The 19,073-nt window shown below is 32.0% G+C and overlaps 1 protein-coding gene across 1 annotated transcript in view; it reads left to right on the top strand.

The window, feature by feature from the left end:
* CDH7 (cadherin 7) overlaps positions 1–19,073 on the top strand; it is a 113,036-nt gene that overhangs the window by 81,650 nt on the left and 12,313 nt on the right. The window contains exons 7-10 of the mRNA XM_045527430.1: positions 3,166–3,419; positions 14,580–14,716; positions 15,627–15,748; positions 16,409–16,526. Of these exons, the coding sequence (XP_045383386.1) occupies positions 3,166–3,419; positions 14,580–14,716; positions 15,627–15,748; positions 16,409–16,526 (631 nt within the window). The remainder of the gene's footprint in view (positions 1–3,165; positions 3,420–14,579; positions 14,717–15,626; positions 15,749–16,408; positions 16,527–19,073) is intronic.

A 19,073-nucleotide genomic window follows, 5' to 3' on the forward strand; every position in this document is an offset into this window, starting at 1 on the left:
CTTATTAATCTCACATATTATTTAATGTTGTGGACTACAGTGTGAATAGTGTTTTGTTTAAATTTCCAATTACATACACTTTCCATGTATATGTAGTTTCAAACATTGAAGTGAATCTATATAGATATTACTTTTATTTTTTCCTTTTCCTTTTCCTCTTTCTTCAATTGTTCTTTTAAATTGTACAAGTATGGCCCTAATAATTAAATCTAATAGTTATGGAATATATTACTTATATAGAAATCAATAATGAGAAAGACTAATAAAAATTAAAATTTTATTGCAAAAATATCTTCTTCATATGTTTAACAATCCTATTCATCACATAATTCCTCTCTTTGAAAACTAGATCTCTGGCTTATTCTGATGTGTTTTGAAAATAATTTTGTATAGCAATTCCTTTTGTCTGTAATCTTGATTCATAGCCTTTCATATCAATTCTTTTATTGCTTTATTTTCATAATAGCTTTTAGGCAACCAATCATCATGCATAATACTGTGCTTCTTTATGACTTTGTAGCATCCAGATGTCTATACTTCATGTTGCTGCCTTTTAGACACATTTTAAAAAAAACAAGTTGCTATAAAATAATTGCATTTGTTTCCACAGTAAATTTTAAGTTATTCTTTCATAAGTGAAACAAACTTTTACTTGAATACAGAAATATTCCCTTTTGGTAATGTTGAAAACTTGAACAAGTATCTTAAAGGTTGTGGTTTTGCATTCATTTGAAAAAAGTTGGCAAATAGCAGTTTTTAACAAGTTCTATTATATATAGATGCATAATATTTGAATATAAGAATTCTCTTATAATTATTCATTTTTCTAAAGAACATAAGAACAAACTAAAAAGGTTATTATCCAAACTATTTATGAGTATGTTTAGGTTTCTCAGTAAATGTTTTTAGGTAAATAAGTATGTTTTGCTTTATTCTTATAAGTTTCCCAAATAAATGTTGAATTTTATGTACAGGCCCAAGAAAATTTTAGTGATTAGGCCAGGTTTCTTAAAAGATGACTCATATCAGAATTACCTGCTGAGCCTTCTAAAAATACAAATACTGTGCCTCATCCTGGACCTGCTGGATCAGAATTTTCTTGGAAGGGGCCAAGTGTGTTTTACAATGTTTCCGTAGTTGGTTGTGATTCTCTCCTTAAGTTAACAAGCATGCGGCCATTAGGCTAGACCCAGTCTTAAATAATAAACAAACAAAAAAGGCAGCCTCTTAAAAAAATCACTGAATTTGTTGATATAATGCTGTTTATGGCACTGTTCACTACATGCCCCAACAGTTTTATATGAAACCTCAGATAAGAATTAAATATTTTTCTTTTTTCCTTGAGCAATTTTATGAAGTGTTTTGTGGTCAAGAAAAACAATATACCTGATTGTTTCTTTCCCCATCTCCTACTTTGGCTATCACAATTCTCTGGGTCAAAGGTATAGTTCAATTTTAAGGCTCTTGTTTCCTGGATATCTGCGTTCTAGGTTTTTTATTTTTTTCTCCCAAATTAAAGAAAAATATCCTTAAGAATTTACTGAGACTTTTCTGTTTAGCAAAAGAACAATAGATACTGGGAATAATAGTGATGAACAAAACAATCTAGACTTACAATCTAGTGGATGAGACAAATGTTAAATAAACATATCAGTAAGTCCTCTCTGGTCTAGATATTGTAAACCTATTTTGTTATTAATTTGTATATTTTTCTCCTTGTATTATCTAGAGATGAACCATGGGATTTCTTTATGCAATATTTATGTACAAACACACATATATAGTGTGTGTATATATATTTATATGCAAAGTATATATGAATATATGTATGTTATATTTTATGTTGTTTTAAGTTGTATATATACACTATATACAGTACAGTATGTATTATATATAGTGTAGTGTGTGTTTATATATCCTATTTTATAACTAGACTGTTTTATTTATTCTGATCACCATCACATCCTTTGCAGGATGAGTTGGAAAATAAGCATGCCTACATATATACACATACATATGCCCATACACACACACACACACACACACACACACACACACACACACATATAGTGAATGAATTTGAATTAAAATTCTCAGCATCACATATTAGCTCATTTTTCTTAATGCTTTTTTGTTAAACATTGAAAATTAAGTAAAGTATGTGTTATATGTGATAATATGTGATAATTATTTTTTATTTCAGCATATTACAGGGGTACAAATTTTAGGTTACATATATTGCCTTTGCCCCACACATTATTAAATATAAAAAGTAATTTGGGACAGTTTTTTGTTGAGGAAATGGAAATTGAAAGTTATAAAAAGCTATTACTCTCTACGCATTGTAATGAGAAGAGTGTTACTGTCACAACTTCTACATGTTGTGTATATGATTATTTTTTCACAGATGGTGATTTACTAACGCAACATTTAATTGCCCTTACAAACTTTTTAAGCTCCTATGTGGTTTAACTTGGTAGCTATTTTTGAGGAAAATGTTAACATGTTAATCCTCTTGGAAAATTAGATGCAAAATAAAGAAATCTACAGCATAACTGTCAACTGTCTAAAACAAAGAGAGATATACTGTATTTTGATTGAGAAATAATGAAGGCATAAATGGTGCTTTATCGGGAAGAATTGAGTTTGCTTTGAAACTGGACAACTTTAGTATGGCAATTCTGCTACTGAAGCTACATTCTGAGTAGCGGAAAACTCAGGATCTTAATGTAGTCCCCCAAGTCACTGACCTTTTAAGCGAGAAACTCAATGGAAAGTTATATTTTTCTTCCTTTTTAATATACACCCCTGGGTCGTGCAGTTAAATTACATGGTGGAAGAATATTACATTGATGTCCCTGTTGGAAAGGTTTTAAAATTTGATCAGTTTTCTTTCAAATAATATTCTAAAGACCCACATATGTCTGTCCATGTGACATATAGCAGCAGAGTGGATTAAGTTCGTTCAAAAGCACTTAGCATTGTTTATGAGCCAGAAGAGCAGCAGGGATTTTGATTGACATTATTATTTATTATTTTTGAACTCTGATGGTTTATTTTCATGGCAGAGTCCCCTCTATGTTTATTGACATTCATAAATGAAAAAGCTCTGCTTTGCAGACTATTTAATTGCTAATTTAATTTTCCTAATAACTTGCCTTACAGGAACTAGATTTTGAAGTCAAAACAAGTTACACACTACGGATAGAAGCTGCAAATAAAGATGCCGACCCTCGCTTTCTAAGCTTGGGGCCATTCAGCGACACAACAACTGTGAAGATAATCGTGGAAGATGTGGATGAGCCCCCTGTGTTTTCGTCACCCTTGTACCCCATGGAGGTGTCGGAAGCCACCCAAGTTGGGAATATCATTGGCACCGTGGCGGCTCATGACCCAGATTCTTCCAACAGCCCTGTGAGGTAAAAGCCCACTGCTCTCCTCTTCTACAAGTTCACATCAATGTGCCTTCATTCACAACTTTGTTTTTTTATTAAGATGCTTTTTTGTTCATAACACATAAAACCCCATTTTATATATGTATCAGGTCATAGCAGCAGAGGCGAAACAGGATCAGAACAACACAACATTTTACTAATTCAAAAATGTCATCCAAGGCCATTATTACGTAGCCATATTTTTAGGCTTGCATTGTTATCCACAAGCCAGGGGGGATATTTCTATTCAACTAATTATCCTGAGCCTCTTAAGCAAACCATGTTCAAAACCGAAGTGATGCATGTCCTTGCTGCAGGATAAATGCATATGTTAGAAAAATAATTGTATCAACAATTTAAATTAAAGATAAATTTTTAAACAAATTTTTTATATTAGTCTACTTAGTATATATTTGTTTAGTTTATTATTTCTACTTATAAAAATAAAAGAGTACCTTGTCTATGTATAAAGACTATTAAAAATATACTTTCAGTTGTCTTGTATCTAGGCCAGACACATTGTTAAAACCAAATAATCTCTTTAGGACTAACACAATGATGATATGTAAGCATTTCAAAATATACCAGCATTCCATCTTGCACTGTTTATCTATAATTTATAATCTAATATTTACATGTTTGTTTGTGTGTATGCATGTGTTTATGTGTGAGTGTAATCCTTATTTTTCTGAGTTAACATTATAAATAGAATGTACTTGAAAGAAAATGTGCATTGTAATATATGTCTTAATTTGGGCTCATAAGACACTTACTTAATTTTTCAATGTGAAGGCTTGATTTTGATTACAAAGACTATAATGTAAAAAAAACTGTAATTGTTTTATATTCAGATATGGTCAACTTATAAGCTAACCACAGACTTTTAGATTTAAATGATCTTTAAGAATGGTAAATGTTTTTGAGCTAACTTTTGAGCTAAGTCTTGACATTGGCTATAGAGTGTCATGAAAAGTATTTATAATTTAGACAATAATTCTTGGTTAAGAAAAACTGATAATGCTCTTTCCTCCCTTAGGTAATAAGTTGATTTTATATATATATATATATATATATATATATATATATATATATATATATAAATATTTAAAATCTCAACATTTTAAAAATACTCATACATATAATTAGTTTAGTTAGTGCCTTCCTTTTCTTTTCTTTTGCCTGACATTAAAAGAAACTAGTAAAGAGGTGGTACAGAATAATAGTTATTTAAGGAATGAACTCATATTCATTATTTCCCTATCTACACAAAAATTTCAGGATATATGGATGACTATACTATTTTTAATGTGGTGATCATAAATCATTTCTAAGATTACACTTTTCTGTGCACTGGAATATTTGTAAACCACAAATGTGCCAGATAGCATAAGCCTTGGTTTTTTTTCCTGGGGTACTTCACTTAGAATAATGACCTCCGTTACATTTTGTGTGTGTGTGTGCGTGTGTGTGCACTCTACATTTTCTTTATCCAATCATCAGTTTGTGAGAACTTAGGTTCCATATTTTTGCAGTTGTGAATTGAGCTGTGATAGACATATGGGTGAAGGTGTCTTTCTTATAAAATGACCTCTTTTCCACTGGGTAGATCCCCAGTAGTGGGAATGCTAGTAATAGATAGAATGGTAGGTCTGCTTTTAGTTCTTTGAGAAATCTCCATACTATTTTCCATACAGGTTGTACTAATTTATGTTTCCACCAACAGTGTTTAAGCATCCCTTTTCACCATATGAGACCCAGCATCTATCGTTTTTTGACTTTTTAGTAATGGTCATTCTGACAGGTGTCATATGGTGTCTCATTCTGGTTTTGATTTGCATTTCCCTACTGATTAGTGACGTTGAGCATTTTTTTATGTTTGCTGGCCATTTATTTCTCTTCTTTTGAAAAATGTCTGTTAATGTCTTTTGCCTACTTTTAGTGGGGTTATTTATTTATTTTTATTGCTAATTTGTTTGAGTTCCTTATGGATTCTGGATATCAGATGTATAGCTTGTAAATATTTTCTCCCATTATGTAGGTTATCTGTTTACTCTGTTGATTATATCTTTTGCTATGCATAAGTTTTTCATTTATTTAAGATCTATTTATCCATTTTTGGTTTTGTTAAATTTATTTTTGGGGTCCTAGTCATGAATTCTTTTTTCAGGCCAATGTCAAGAATAATTTATATGGTTTCAAGTCTGACATTTAAGTCTCTACTCCATCTTTAGCTAATTGTGGTATATGGTGACAGATAGGGATCCAGGCTTATTATCCTGCATGACACTATCCAATTTTCCCAGAACCCTTTTTAAAATAGGGTGTGCTTTCCCCAATGTATGTTTTTGTCCACTTTGTCAAAGATCAGTTGGTTGCAGGAATTTACTTTACTTATGGGCTTTCTATTGTGTTCCATTGGTCCACTTGTCTATTTGTATACCAGTACCATGTTGTTTTATTTATTCTTGCCTTGTAGTATAATTTGAAGTCAGGTAATGTAATGCCTACATATTTGCTCTTTTTGCTTAGGATTTCAGTAAAGAACAGCAGCAGGCTGTTTAATTTTCATGCATTTTTATAGTTTTGAGAGTTCCTCTTGGAATCAATTTCTAGTTTTGTTCCACTATGATCTGAGAAGATACACGGTATGACTTCAATATTTCAAATTTTCTGTGACCTATTTTGTGGCCTAACATGTGATCTATCTTGGAAAATGTTCCATGTGCTGATGAGAAGAATGTCTCTTCTTCAGTTTTGGAGTAGAATGTTATGTAAATGTCTCTTAAGTCCATTTGTTCTAGAGTCTTATTTAAATTCAGTGTTTCTTTGTTGATTTTCTGCCTTAATGACCTCTCTAGCTCTGTCAGTGGAGTACTGAAATTCCCTATTATTATGTTCCTATGTATTTCATTTCCAAACCCCATGATTGATAGCACCATTCTGAGTATTATGTCTCTTTTATACTTTGCCCACCCTTCAGATAGCTTACCTAGACTACCATTTCATACGTACTTTGCTTTCCTCTTTTCCCATATGGAAACTAAAACTGCAGTCAAAGCCAAAAGTAGAAATTAGGTGATATTTGAGATCACTTAATTGGAAGCAACAATAAAAAAGATTTTTGTAAAGCAAAAGTGGATAATGGAAGGGCAAATACTTTTCTGCCTTGTTATTTTTTAAGTAATTGTTTATTATTTTATATACATTTTAGCCTTGAATACTAAATATCAGGCTTTATCTATTAAACTTTATTTCTTTCTCATCCAAGATGGTAAAAAATGCAAGAGCAGTCTAAAGGATTCTAGACTCATTTCTCATGTAAGCATTGGCAGACTAATCAATGACGGAACATACATTTATTAAGAACCTGCTTTGTGCAAGCCACAGGGGGAGATGCTGATAGGAAAACAAAGATAAATAAAACATTTTCTCTGACCTCAAGGAACTCACAATCTGGATGAAGTAAAAAGATCCCATGGAAATTAAGCAATGTGAAGAGTAAAAATACCAGCACTGCATGTAACATGGAAAATTGTGAGATAAATAAGAATCACTCTGAGTTCACCGGCCATGAGATTTCATTTCAAGGAGTGACAGCATAAGTAGGGCTTTGAGAGATGGCAGGGTTTGGACAAGCCAAAAAAATCAAATTATGCAAAGTATGCTTATGTTTTATTTAGTTACACCCTAAGAGTCTACTGCTAAATTATAAAATCACAAAATTCATTTCTTTGGCCAAAGTCCCTATGCTAAAAGTAGTCAATGAGTTGAAACACGATATTATTACAAATAAGATCAGATATGAAGATGGGTAAATACGAAATAATACACATGATTTTCAGCATTTCTAACAAATATAGAAATATGTTTACATTTATATTCAAGGATTCTTGGATAATATTTAACTGGGTTCCTTTGGCATCCTGGTATTGTATGTACACAGATAAAAAGTGATAAAATAATATCAGAAATTATATTATGTAGTGAGACTAGTTTGGACACATTTGGGGTATTTGAATAATTCAATGTGTATTTTTTAAGTTGCTTGTATACATATATATATTTCTGTCAGGTTTCAGCCTGAAATGTTGGTTCTTAGCATGCTCATGGCCAAAGAATGACCAGACACGCCAAAATAAGGCAAGCATGAAAATGAGGTTTATTGAGGAGAGAAAGATACGATTATAGAGCAAGATATAGGTTTACAGAGCATGATACATATGCCACAGATGACTTCTAGACCCATTGTCACAGCAAAGGGAGAGCAAAAGGAAGGGGCCAAACAGGAGGGCATTGGTTATGGTCTCAGTCTTGTTTCATAGTGCCCAGATAGGGACCTCCCTGTGGCTCAGATGTCACCATGGAACCACTTTGATTGCACAGTAGAGAGTTGCATGACCTGACTCTTAACTACACATGTGGGTTGTTCTAGTTCAGTTTCTAGACTCTATGGTACCTATGCAGCTTGGCCCATGGGCTAGAGAGTCCTTGCATTCTTTTGTAATTGGCATGCTAAGTTCTGATGGACAGATTTGTAGGGTGTTCCCTCTTCCCCTAGGTATGGCAGTTGCTGGGGAGAGGATTAGGGTGGGGCAGGACTGAGATGGGGGCCTGAGGCCCACCCTTGTCCTTCTTCCCAGGTGAGGCAATTGCACCAAGGCAGTAACACCCACTTCCATCCCTAGGAGGCCTGGAATCCCTCACTGTCTACCTAACATTTCTACATATTAAATCTAAATTATTTGTGAACATATGATTTTTATAAGAAACTTAGCCAGCCAGTAACATACAGAAAAATAGTATTAACAATAAGACTGATTAATTTGAAAAGTAGCAGAAATCAATTTTGTGAGAAGTACTCTATTCCAAAATGCTACTCATATTAATGTAACAGCCACTAAAAATGAGAAAAGAAAGTATATGTGTGGGTATCGTGAAAACCATAAAATTTGTTGTTTTAGACTAATGTATTAATACTTACTATTCAGAGATAATTTTCTTGGCTAAGAAATTGTTCTCCTCACGGAACTTTATATACTAGCTAATGCTTCATATATCAGCTCCAGTTAGTTGCATATCCAGAGGGACTGATAGAAAATAAGTAACTCCTTTAATACTGGATGATCCCAAGACCTTATTAAGAATTATAATAACGACCAGGACTGTTCAGGATGGTCTGTCTACTCCTTGGCCTTGCCAAAGTCTCCTGTCTCTTCTTAAGCTAATACTTCATTCTCTCTCCACGCTTGCCCTGATTTCCTTCATTATACTCTAGCATAGAACCTTTTCATTCCCTCCTAAATATTTATTATTTAGGTTGCTATTTTTAAAAAAATATTTGTTTATGTCTTTCCTGAAATAGAGTGTGTCACTTGCAGATGCTCAAGAATAATTGCTGAATATATAAATGAACAAAAGTAAGACATAGGGAAATCATAATAAATCACAAATTGTCTCATATATATATGTATATAACCATATATAACCGTGTGTGTGTGTGTGTGTGTGTGTGCATGCACAAGGCTGTGCTATTTAGTGAGATCTAAGTGGGGATTACAGCTATTAACAAATACACACAATTTATAAATGTAAGCTGTAGAGTTTATAATTTAGAAATGACAAATATTTGAATTATAGAAACTTTGGTTACCCACGTTTCTTCCAAACATATAAAGGTTGCAGTTATAACTAGATCCCTAAATGATTAGTAATTTTTCTATGAGGTGAACAGTTGTTGAAGACATTTAACATAGTAAATGGCTTCTCAATTTCAATATCCTTTATTCTAATGCTGGAATCTTTGAGACTATTGATAATTGAGGCAAGTGTTTTAGTCATTGACTTAACCTTGTGGGGAATTATAGGAACTCATATAGACATATTTATTTCAAGTTTAAGGCTTTTTTGCTTTAAAGATCCTAGATTCTGCTTTTTCATCAATATGCAAAGATTATCTTATTAATGTAGAGATTTGACAAAATGAACAATTCAGAGTTTTAGTATTGACTCAATTGATGTATGAGTGTGTGGCTATTATTATAATCCTCTTATCAGACATTCATATCAATTGTTATCATCGGATAAAGCTTACATAACAGTAAATATATATATATATTGCCTACATAAATATGTGCATATGTGTAATATATATGTACATGTATGTAATCCTATTCTAAGTAAGCACACTCTACCCTGTCTCTCACATTAAATGCAGCTATCAAACCTGGATTGAATGAAGCTATTCAAGACCCTCAAAAGCAAGTATTATCAGGCAGTCTGGGGAAAAAGATCATTACTAAAATTATCTCAAACCTGTGATGAGTTTACCATTACTTTCCCTCTATCATTCCCTGGCCTAGAGTACAAACTAGAACAATATTAGCAAAATAAATTCAAAGCAAGCTGAAGACAAAAATAATAAAGATAAGAGCATAAATCAATGTATTTGAAAACAAATAATAATGATGCAGAAATCAATGAAATCAGAAGCTCATTCTTTGAACAAACCAAAACACTGACAAAACTCTATAAACACTGACAGAAAACAAAGAGCAGGAACAAATTATAAATATTAGGAACAGAAGAAAAAATATTATTACAGATGATGCAATCATAAAAAAAGAGAATGAGAGAATACAATAGACAAATCTACCCATGTAAGTCTTATAATTTAGAAGAAATTTGGCAACTTAGATGAAATGGATCATTTTTTTTTAAGGTGTACACTTTCAAAACTCAGTAGATAACATGAATAATTCTATAATTATTAAATGAATTACATTGGTAGTTAAAAACTTTCTGAAAAAGAAATATCCAAGTCCAGATGGTTTCGCTGTCATATTTTATAAAATATTTAAAAAATTACCATCAAGTCTATACAATGTTCTCCAGAAAATATGAGAGGGAACACAATGCAACATTTTTACGAATTCAGCATTTTCCTTACTACTGCAATCAGGTAAACATAGTATAAGAAAAGAAAACTTTAAATCAAGAGCCCTCATACCAATATTTTCTACAATATATTAGAAAAATAAATCAAATAATATGTAAAAGAATAATGCACCATGATAAAGTATCCTTTATCCCAGGAGCATAAGGTTGGTTTAATATTAAAAATTAGTTAATAATTCACCATATTAAGAGAATAAAGAAGTAAAATCACACAATCATATCAATTGATATAGAAAAATGTATTGGCTAATGTAACATTTATTTCTGATAAAAACTATTAGCAAGCTAGGAATAGAATGGAACATCTTCATCCTGATAAAGGAGATTTAAAATAATGTAGCTAATATTATGATCAGTGGTGAAAGATACAGTGCTTCCCCTGCCCCAGTTCAAAAACAAGAAAAAGATATGTATTTCATCATTTATATTCATCATCATATTGGAAGTGCAATGAGGCAAGAAAAAGAAAAAAAAGTCATACAGATTGGAAAGGAAGAAATAAAACTGTCTTTGTTTTCAGAAGGTATGATTGTTGTCTACATAGAAAATCCCAAGGAAATGATAATAATAAAAAAAGACTCCCTGAACAATAAGTGATTTACCAAGATAGCAGAATACAAATACAACAAAAACCAATTATAGTTTTATATATCAACATGGAACAATTAAAAACCAACTACATATATAAATACAGTTTACAATAACTTCAAAAAATAAAATACTTAGATATAAATCTAACAAAATCTATAGAGGACCTGTATGTTGAAAACTATAAAACCCTAATGAAAGGAATCAGGGAAAGCCAAGCAGAGAAATGTACTATGTTCATGCTTTAGAAGACTCAACGTTGTAAAATTATCAGTTTTCCCCAAATTAGTATATAGATTTAATGAAATCTCAATCAGAATCCCAGCAGTTATTTCTAGAGATATAGAACAAAGTGATGCTAACATTTATATGGAAACACAAAAGATTTAAAATAGCCAAACAATTCTGAAAAGAAAGCATAAAGTTTGAGAAATTAGTCTATCAGATTTCAACACTTATTATACAGCTATATCAATCAAGACACTGTGGTACTGACAAAGTTGGGTAGTACACATATAAATCAATAGAACAGAATAAATACTCTAGTAATGAAACCACATACATATGGTCAATTTACTTTTTACAAAGATGCAGAGGCAATTTAATGGAAAAGAATGGGTTTTCCAACAAGTGGTATAACAACTGGGCAATCATATAAAAAAAATGAACTCTGACCTACACCTTCCATCAAAATGCAAAACTATAAATATTTTAAAGAAGAACATAGTAGAAAATACTCATGACCTAGGGTTAGGCAAAAATTTCTTAAACATAGGAAATTCTTGAACAATAGGAAAATCATTAAAAGAAAAAAAAATTGATATATTGGGCTTCATCAAGATTAAAAACATGTGCTTGTTGAAAGGTACTCTTAAGAAAATGAAAAGATAAGCTACATATTGAGATATTGAGCAAAGTGTTTCAAATTACACATCCAACAAAGGTCTTGTATTAAATATGTATGGAGTTCTCAAAACTTCACATGATGGAATAAAACAACCAAATTAAAAAATGGACAATGTTCTTAAACACATATTTCACCAGAAAGGATATGAGTATAACAGATAATCACATGAAAGTATGGTTATCATCTTTTGCCATTAGGAAGACGCAAATTAAAAGCACAGTCTGAGGAGACTGTAGAGTAACTGAAACTCTCATATATTTCTGATGGGAATGTAGCAATGCTGAAAAATAGTTCAGCAGTTTCTTACATATTTACCATGTGACTTAGTGATCCCACACCCTGGAGAAGAGAAAATGTGTTGAAATAAAATTTGCACATGAATGCTTATAGTAACTCTGTCAAAACTGAAACCAACCCAAATATCTTTTAACAGATGAATGAATGAGTAAACATGCTGTCATATATTCGTTTGTGCATTTAAAAAAAATGAGCACAAAAGTAGAATAAATCTGTCATTACAATGAGTGAAAAAAAGTCAGTCCCTAAAGGCTACATTCTATATGGTTCCCTTTAGATGACATTCACAAAAAGATGTAATGATAGTGTTAGCTAGCAGATCAGTGTTTGCCAGGGCTTAGTGGTGGGGAAGGTTGTAACTACACAGAGATAGCACAAGAAAGTTTTGTGGTGATAGAACAGTTCTGTATCCTGATTTCCGCAATGGTTGTATAATTCACACATATGCATTAAAATTCATAGAACAGTACACCAAAAAATCCACATTCCTGTTATTTTAATATTAATGGTAAAATAAAATTTTAAAATTGTGAATTATCTCTTTTGAGAATTGTTTAAAGGGATGTATAAATCCATTACTTTAGATAGCCTAGCTTTACACTCTGAATCAGGAATGAACATTGGAAAGATTCTTCTTATGTTTAGACCTTAGTTTCAGAAATGGTACAATGGACAGCTTCATAAAACTCATTAATGAGTTCACACTCATTGTTTATTCTTTATTGATAAAGCATATTGAAGCTACTGTGTAACAGATCATCTTTCTGTGCAATGCAATTTTTTTAAAAGCCTACTAGCTTTGGGTGTTCAGTTTTCAAGTTGGCTCGTAGTGCCCTACATGAGCAATAGAATATAATGAATTGTTGGTGCATTGTTTCCAAGGCTAGGTCATAAAAGTGTTGCAGCTTTCATCTTCTTATATATTTTTTAATTACTTGCTCTGGGGGAAGCTAGCTGTCCTGCCATGAGGACACACAGAGAGAGTTACTCAGAGCAGCCAACTTGTCAGCACCAACTAGTCATCCATGCCATGCACATGGCATCCATGTGAAAAAGGTACTTTGGAACTGGATCCTCGAACCTCAGTCAAGTCATCAAATGACTGCAGACCCAGCCAACATTTGACTGCAACATTCTGAGAGGTCAAGAGTGAGGAGGTGCCCTACAAATGCACCCCCAAATTCTTGTTGCAAAAAATATAAAATATATTAAATGAGTACTGTTTTTTAAGTCACTAAGTTGGAGGTATTACAATGCAATATGCATATACGTGGAAGTGATAATAATGAGAGATGTGAGGTTATCAAGGCAAATTGATATTGAGAAGATGTTGCTAGCATGAATAGATTGTAGGTTTTTATCAGGATGAAAAATTGCTGGGGTGGGAGGTGGTGAACCGAGAATAAGATGCTTAAAGTAGTTTTCAGCAGTAGTGCATATATGAGAACTGACAAGCCAAGGGTATGTTTATAAGAATCTATGAATGAATTGGGACAGAGGAACAGATCACTGGAGAACATAATGGAGAAGCCAGTATGTTTGATGGAACATAGGTATAGTTGAATCAGTTACTAATTATCATGCCAAAGTGGATGTGTGTTAGTATTTAGTATTTCTGTTTGTTCTTTTGTTTGCTTAATTATTTATTTTTAAATGATATCTTTTCTTTCACCCAACTAGAAACACTGTGAGGGGAATTTGAAAATGATTATTAATGAAGGGAGGATAAATTTTGTAGGAGACAAATAATAGTATGAAATAAGAATACAAGTAGAGCAGTAATTTTTTACTGATGTTTGGATTACAGATATTTTGAGAAAAGGCTTTTATATGCCAAACTATTTGTGTAATTTTAGGGATTCTACTTTGAAACATGTCTTTAGAACCCTGATCAAGGCCCCCGAGTAAGAAGCACCAAAAAAAAGTGGGAGGGGGAGTTAGTAACCAGTTGGTGGTATCAAAACAGAAGATGTTACTAAGTATATGTGAGTGAATAAGATGTCTACATGTATTTCATTTTAGAAGGACCTATAACAGTGACAGGGCTACAAAATCTATTATAATGGTTTTCAGTAGTCAAAATAATAATAATAATAATCAATAATAATACTAATTGATTGACAATAATTGAAGCTATAAGCTATAATGACATATTCAAAGACATTGTGAAGAATACTATACTACGGTGTTCATTTTGTACTGTCTGACAGAAAAGCAAACAGATTAGTGGCATGCAGGTTATAAACCATCTATTACGTGGGTAAAGTTTCAACTAAGCCATGTATTTATGTTACTAACGTGACAAATCATGAAGTCAGCAGGATTGGGTACACAATTAATGAAATAATTTTAGCGAATTATAATACAACACAAGTGTTGTTTTTTTAATGTTCAATTAGGTATTCAATTGACAGAAACACAGACTTGGAGAGATACTTCAATATTGATGCCAACAGTGGAGTTATTACAACTGCCAAATCTTTGGACCGAGAGACAAATGCTATTCATAATATCACAGTCCTTGCAATGGAGAGCCGTAAGTCGTGAGGTTTCAAACTGAATTAGGTTAGAGGACAGTGAGAGTGGAGAACAGGTTGTCATGAGATTGTAAACTCAACTTGAATTATATTATTTGCTTATTTGAATTGAACAAAAACTTGAATATCCCACATTTCTAAGCTTTGACATATATTTATAGTCACTGTCTTTATATGCTAATATTTACAAAATTAATGAAAAGAGATGTCTAAAAATTAATGGGCCTGGATTATCTTCAGAGGGCTTCTTTTTTTCTGGTCATAATTTATATTTCTTGTTTATGCTGATATGGAATTGGTGAAATAGCTTACAATAATTAGTAAATTGATCTCCAACCAAGATACCCAGATTTGAATATTATGATATTCTTATCCCTGATAAAAAAACTGTTGAAAAAAGAATGCTTAATTATGTGCATATATGCATATTATATATTTAATGTATATGCATGTATGATATTATACATCTATTTATAAAATAAATGTATGTTTATTCATACAAATGTGAGCTCAAGCATCAAAGAATATTGAAATTCATGGTTTACTGTTCATTCTTCTTTCAACAATTTTATTATCAGGGACTAAAAAATACACATATAAATACTACATATATATGTACTCATATACATACATATATGTACATGTGTATATATACACAAATAATATACATATACATAAATATGGATGTATATTTGGATCAGATTATCTGTAGCTTCCTTTAAAGAATACAGCATTAGATTCCAGATTACATTTGGGGCTTGGTCATTTTATTATTAGAATTGTGCTTTAGAGAGGCAAACATTTTTGGTGGATTCTAATTGTTTCTAATATATGTTTATGGATTGAAATGGAAGTGGAATAACAGCTTATCTATCAGATCAAATGATAAGACATTTTCTTATTTATTAGAGAATCCATCTCAAGTAGGAAGAGGCTATGTGGCCATTACTATACTTGACATTAATGACAATGCCCCTGAATTTGCCATGGACTATGAGACCACTGTCTGTGAAAATGCCCAGCCAGGGCAGGTAAGAGTTTTCAGAACACCTTGCTTCTAGTTTGTGATTTTTTTACAAATATCCAGCAGCAGTTGCCTTTGAAATTCTTCCAGCTTTAATATAAAATATAATCAGCTTGTTTCAGCAAAGCTAACACTTTGATGTATAGCATGAACTAATATTAAAGGAACTTTCAAATTTTGGTTTAATTGGGGTGATGAAAATTCCTCGGGAAGAAAAGGTAAACATTGTAAAAGACTTGTTAAATGGCTAAGAGCTTAGACTCCTTTAAGGAGAAATATAGCATATTAAGCTTGATTGGGCTGTTTCCCACATTACAAGGCAGGGTTTAAACGTCTTGAAGTTCTAAGAATTAAGCATAGTTCAATCTCGGTTTGGTTTGTTCATCCATTGTTCGTTGTCTTGTGATGTTTACTGGGATGTCTAATCAATTGGTCCAGCTTATTTCTCAGGTTCACAAAAGTAAATGCAAGCATGAACTTTGAAAAGGGCAGGAATTGTTTTTCATAGCCCTTTTTTAGATTGGGTTCATATTAATACATCTGATCCTCTCCCCCAGCTCATCCAGGAAGGTGGTGTTTATTAGAGGTGTAAATTGCTCTGTCTTGCCGCAGAAAACTTAGTATAGCGCACCAATAGGCTTTCACATTTTACGTTTTTCATCCCTAGGTCATCCAGAAAATCAGTGCAGTTGATAAAGATGAGCCATCCAATGGACACCAATTTTACTTCAGCTTAACGACGGATGCATCAAATAATCACAACTTTTCATTGAAAGATAACAAAGGTAAGGTGTTACTGTCTCTGGTGGAGGCAGCAGGTACAGACTCTCTAAACAAGCACGTTTTTCGCCTTCAAGAATGCTGATTATGAATTTTTTCTTAACAGCAAGGACATTAATTAAAGGGCAATGAGCCCCTCAAGTAATTTTTATCTATGGATTTGCTGTCATGAAGGAGAAGCTGCTATTTAAATCATGTTAGGCCTAAAGCCAAATAGGAGGGAAAGTCAGATCTCTCTCTTTTCTTCCAGACACTTGCTTCCTTATTTGTATAACAAGTTCATTATCCAAACAATCTAATATGTTGCAGGCCAGCTAAATGCCTAAATAAGTACTATGATACACTACATAGATACAACTGGAAACATTAAAAAAATAATGACTCCACACACTTTAACATAAATCAACTTTGACAATATTTTCAATAATAATATCCATTATTCTTTGTTTTTACATAAACATAAAAGTAATCCATGCAAATAAGAATAAAATGATGATCTATTCTTGATGCTAAGAAATATAAAATAAAAAATAACAAAAGTACTCTCCCATATGCCTAACCACATTTTCTTGCTGCAAAGGTAAACACTTTTAGAAGTTTCCTAAGTGTCATTATGGAAACATTTTTACAAATATCTATAAGTAGATTCTGGTTTTGTTTAATAATATATATATTGAAAATTATAAGAACTTTTAAAGAAAGCATGAGAACTTGCTATTTATTATCTAATTTTGAATTCATATATTTCAAAGTGTTTTCATTCACTATACTTATTTTAGCAGAAGAAAGGCATTTGAAATTGATATAAAGAGAAAATAGTATTCTTCAACAATGTGGAAAATGTAATTCTTTTTCTGATTTAGATTTATTATCTGAATTTGGTTTCAGGGAAAATATATAGAAATAGATTTGCTAGTCAAATACTGGCTTGTCTAAAAAGACTTGCTTTCAAAAGATGGATGTTATGAGGACTTTTGCCTGAGGCCACCACCTTCTTTAGTGCACAAAATCCCACTTTGGCCTCAAAAATTCAATCAGAAAATAATATTTTTTTCCTGATCTCATTCTCCACTTAATGGGAACACTATCTTGTCCCTTTAGTAATATAAAAGGAAGCATATTCTCTATGTGGGTAACCCCAGATTTGGACTTAATCATAGTTGGAAGGGATGGCTCTAACAACTTGGATTCATGTGGAACAGACACAGAGAGGGGAATTTATGACCTTCACAAGAAGAATATAAACATATCCCCCTGTGTCATCATCCAATACCACCATGATTGCTGTACTGCATGTATGTGAAAAGGTCTGCATTTATAAGACATCCACACTGCCGCACAACTGAAAATTTGTCTATGTCTAACCCAGAGTTCCCCTGCCTATACCCTGCAGGAAAACATACAAACAGGGAGAAAGTCAGTTCTCATGTTGTCTTCCTGCTTAGGGAGCAAATATAGAACATGATGAATTTTATGGTATCTTTTCTGAATGTAGGGGTTTTTTTATCACATGTTGGGCATTTCAGCTTGTGCTCCTCAATTCACTGTGTGTGTGTGTGTATTGTGATGTCAGTCAGGTTAGATTACAAATCAACAACTTTGTAAAACTTTTTGTATCAAATCATAGACACATATAACATCTGAGTTGGTAGGAAGCAAAGGCATGTATCTGTGTGTTATTAAGTGTGTAGGGACATACTCAAGACAATACTTTTCAACAATTCCAGGTTTGTCTTTACAGTGAGTAACTTTTCAAATTCATATTTTTTTAAATAAAATATTTGTTTCTTTAAAAGCCTGCCAGATGGAATCTGAAAGTCAGTTTTATTATTATACTTTCTCATCTATAATTGCATGTAATATATTTTCTGCAGTCTGGTGTGAGCTAGCTATTTTATGCTATTTGAGATGGAATAGATTTCAGCTTGCTCTTTCATTACAGTATTGTTAATTTTTTCATGCCATCATTGGATAAAAATCTTTTTTGACAGTTTGGAATATATACACACAAGCACACTGAATGAAACTATGGTCCTGATCTTCCTTCATTTCCTTTATATTTTCATTAATAGCTATAAATTTTAAGAATCCCATAAATTCTCTAATTGGTTAAGACAAGTTAGTTGAAAAAATTGCTAACAGTTAAAAAATCTATTTCTGATATAGAAATCACAGTTATTAATATATTGTAGAGACTTATTCATCACTTTTAAAAATTTATAATTACTATAATTGTTTAGCTGATGTAGAATATTGAATATAAATTAAGCACAAATGACCTGTTTTATCACTGATAAAATGTTTATATACATGCAGTAACTATGAACACTAATATAGAATTTTCTAAAACTATATAACAATTCCTTTTCTGAATGTCCTTTTCTATGTACTCAATTTAAATAAAGCTAAAGTGGTTTATTTTACTTGCTTCTATATTAAGCTTGAAGCTTGTCAAAGAAATGATTGAAAATTTTATCTGTGCTATATGATGATGCCTCCAAAATATTTAACCTCTTAATTTTTACTATCCTTTCTATAAGTATATGGTTTGA

Source organism: Lemur catta, chromosome 16 (assembly GCF_020740605.2).
Source record: "Lemur catta isolate mLemCat1 chromosome 16, mLemCat1.pri, whole genome shotgun sequence".
NCBI classification, from domain to species: domain Eukaryota; kingdom Metazoa; phylum Chordata; class Mammalia; order Primates; family Lemuridae; genus Lemur; species Lemur catta.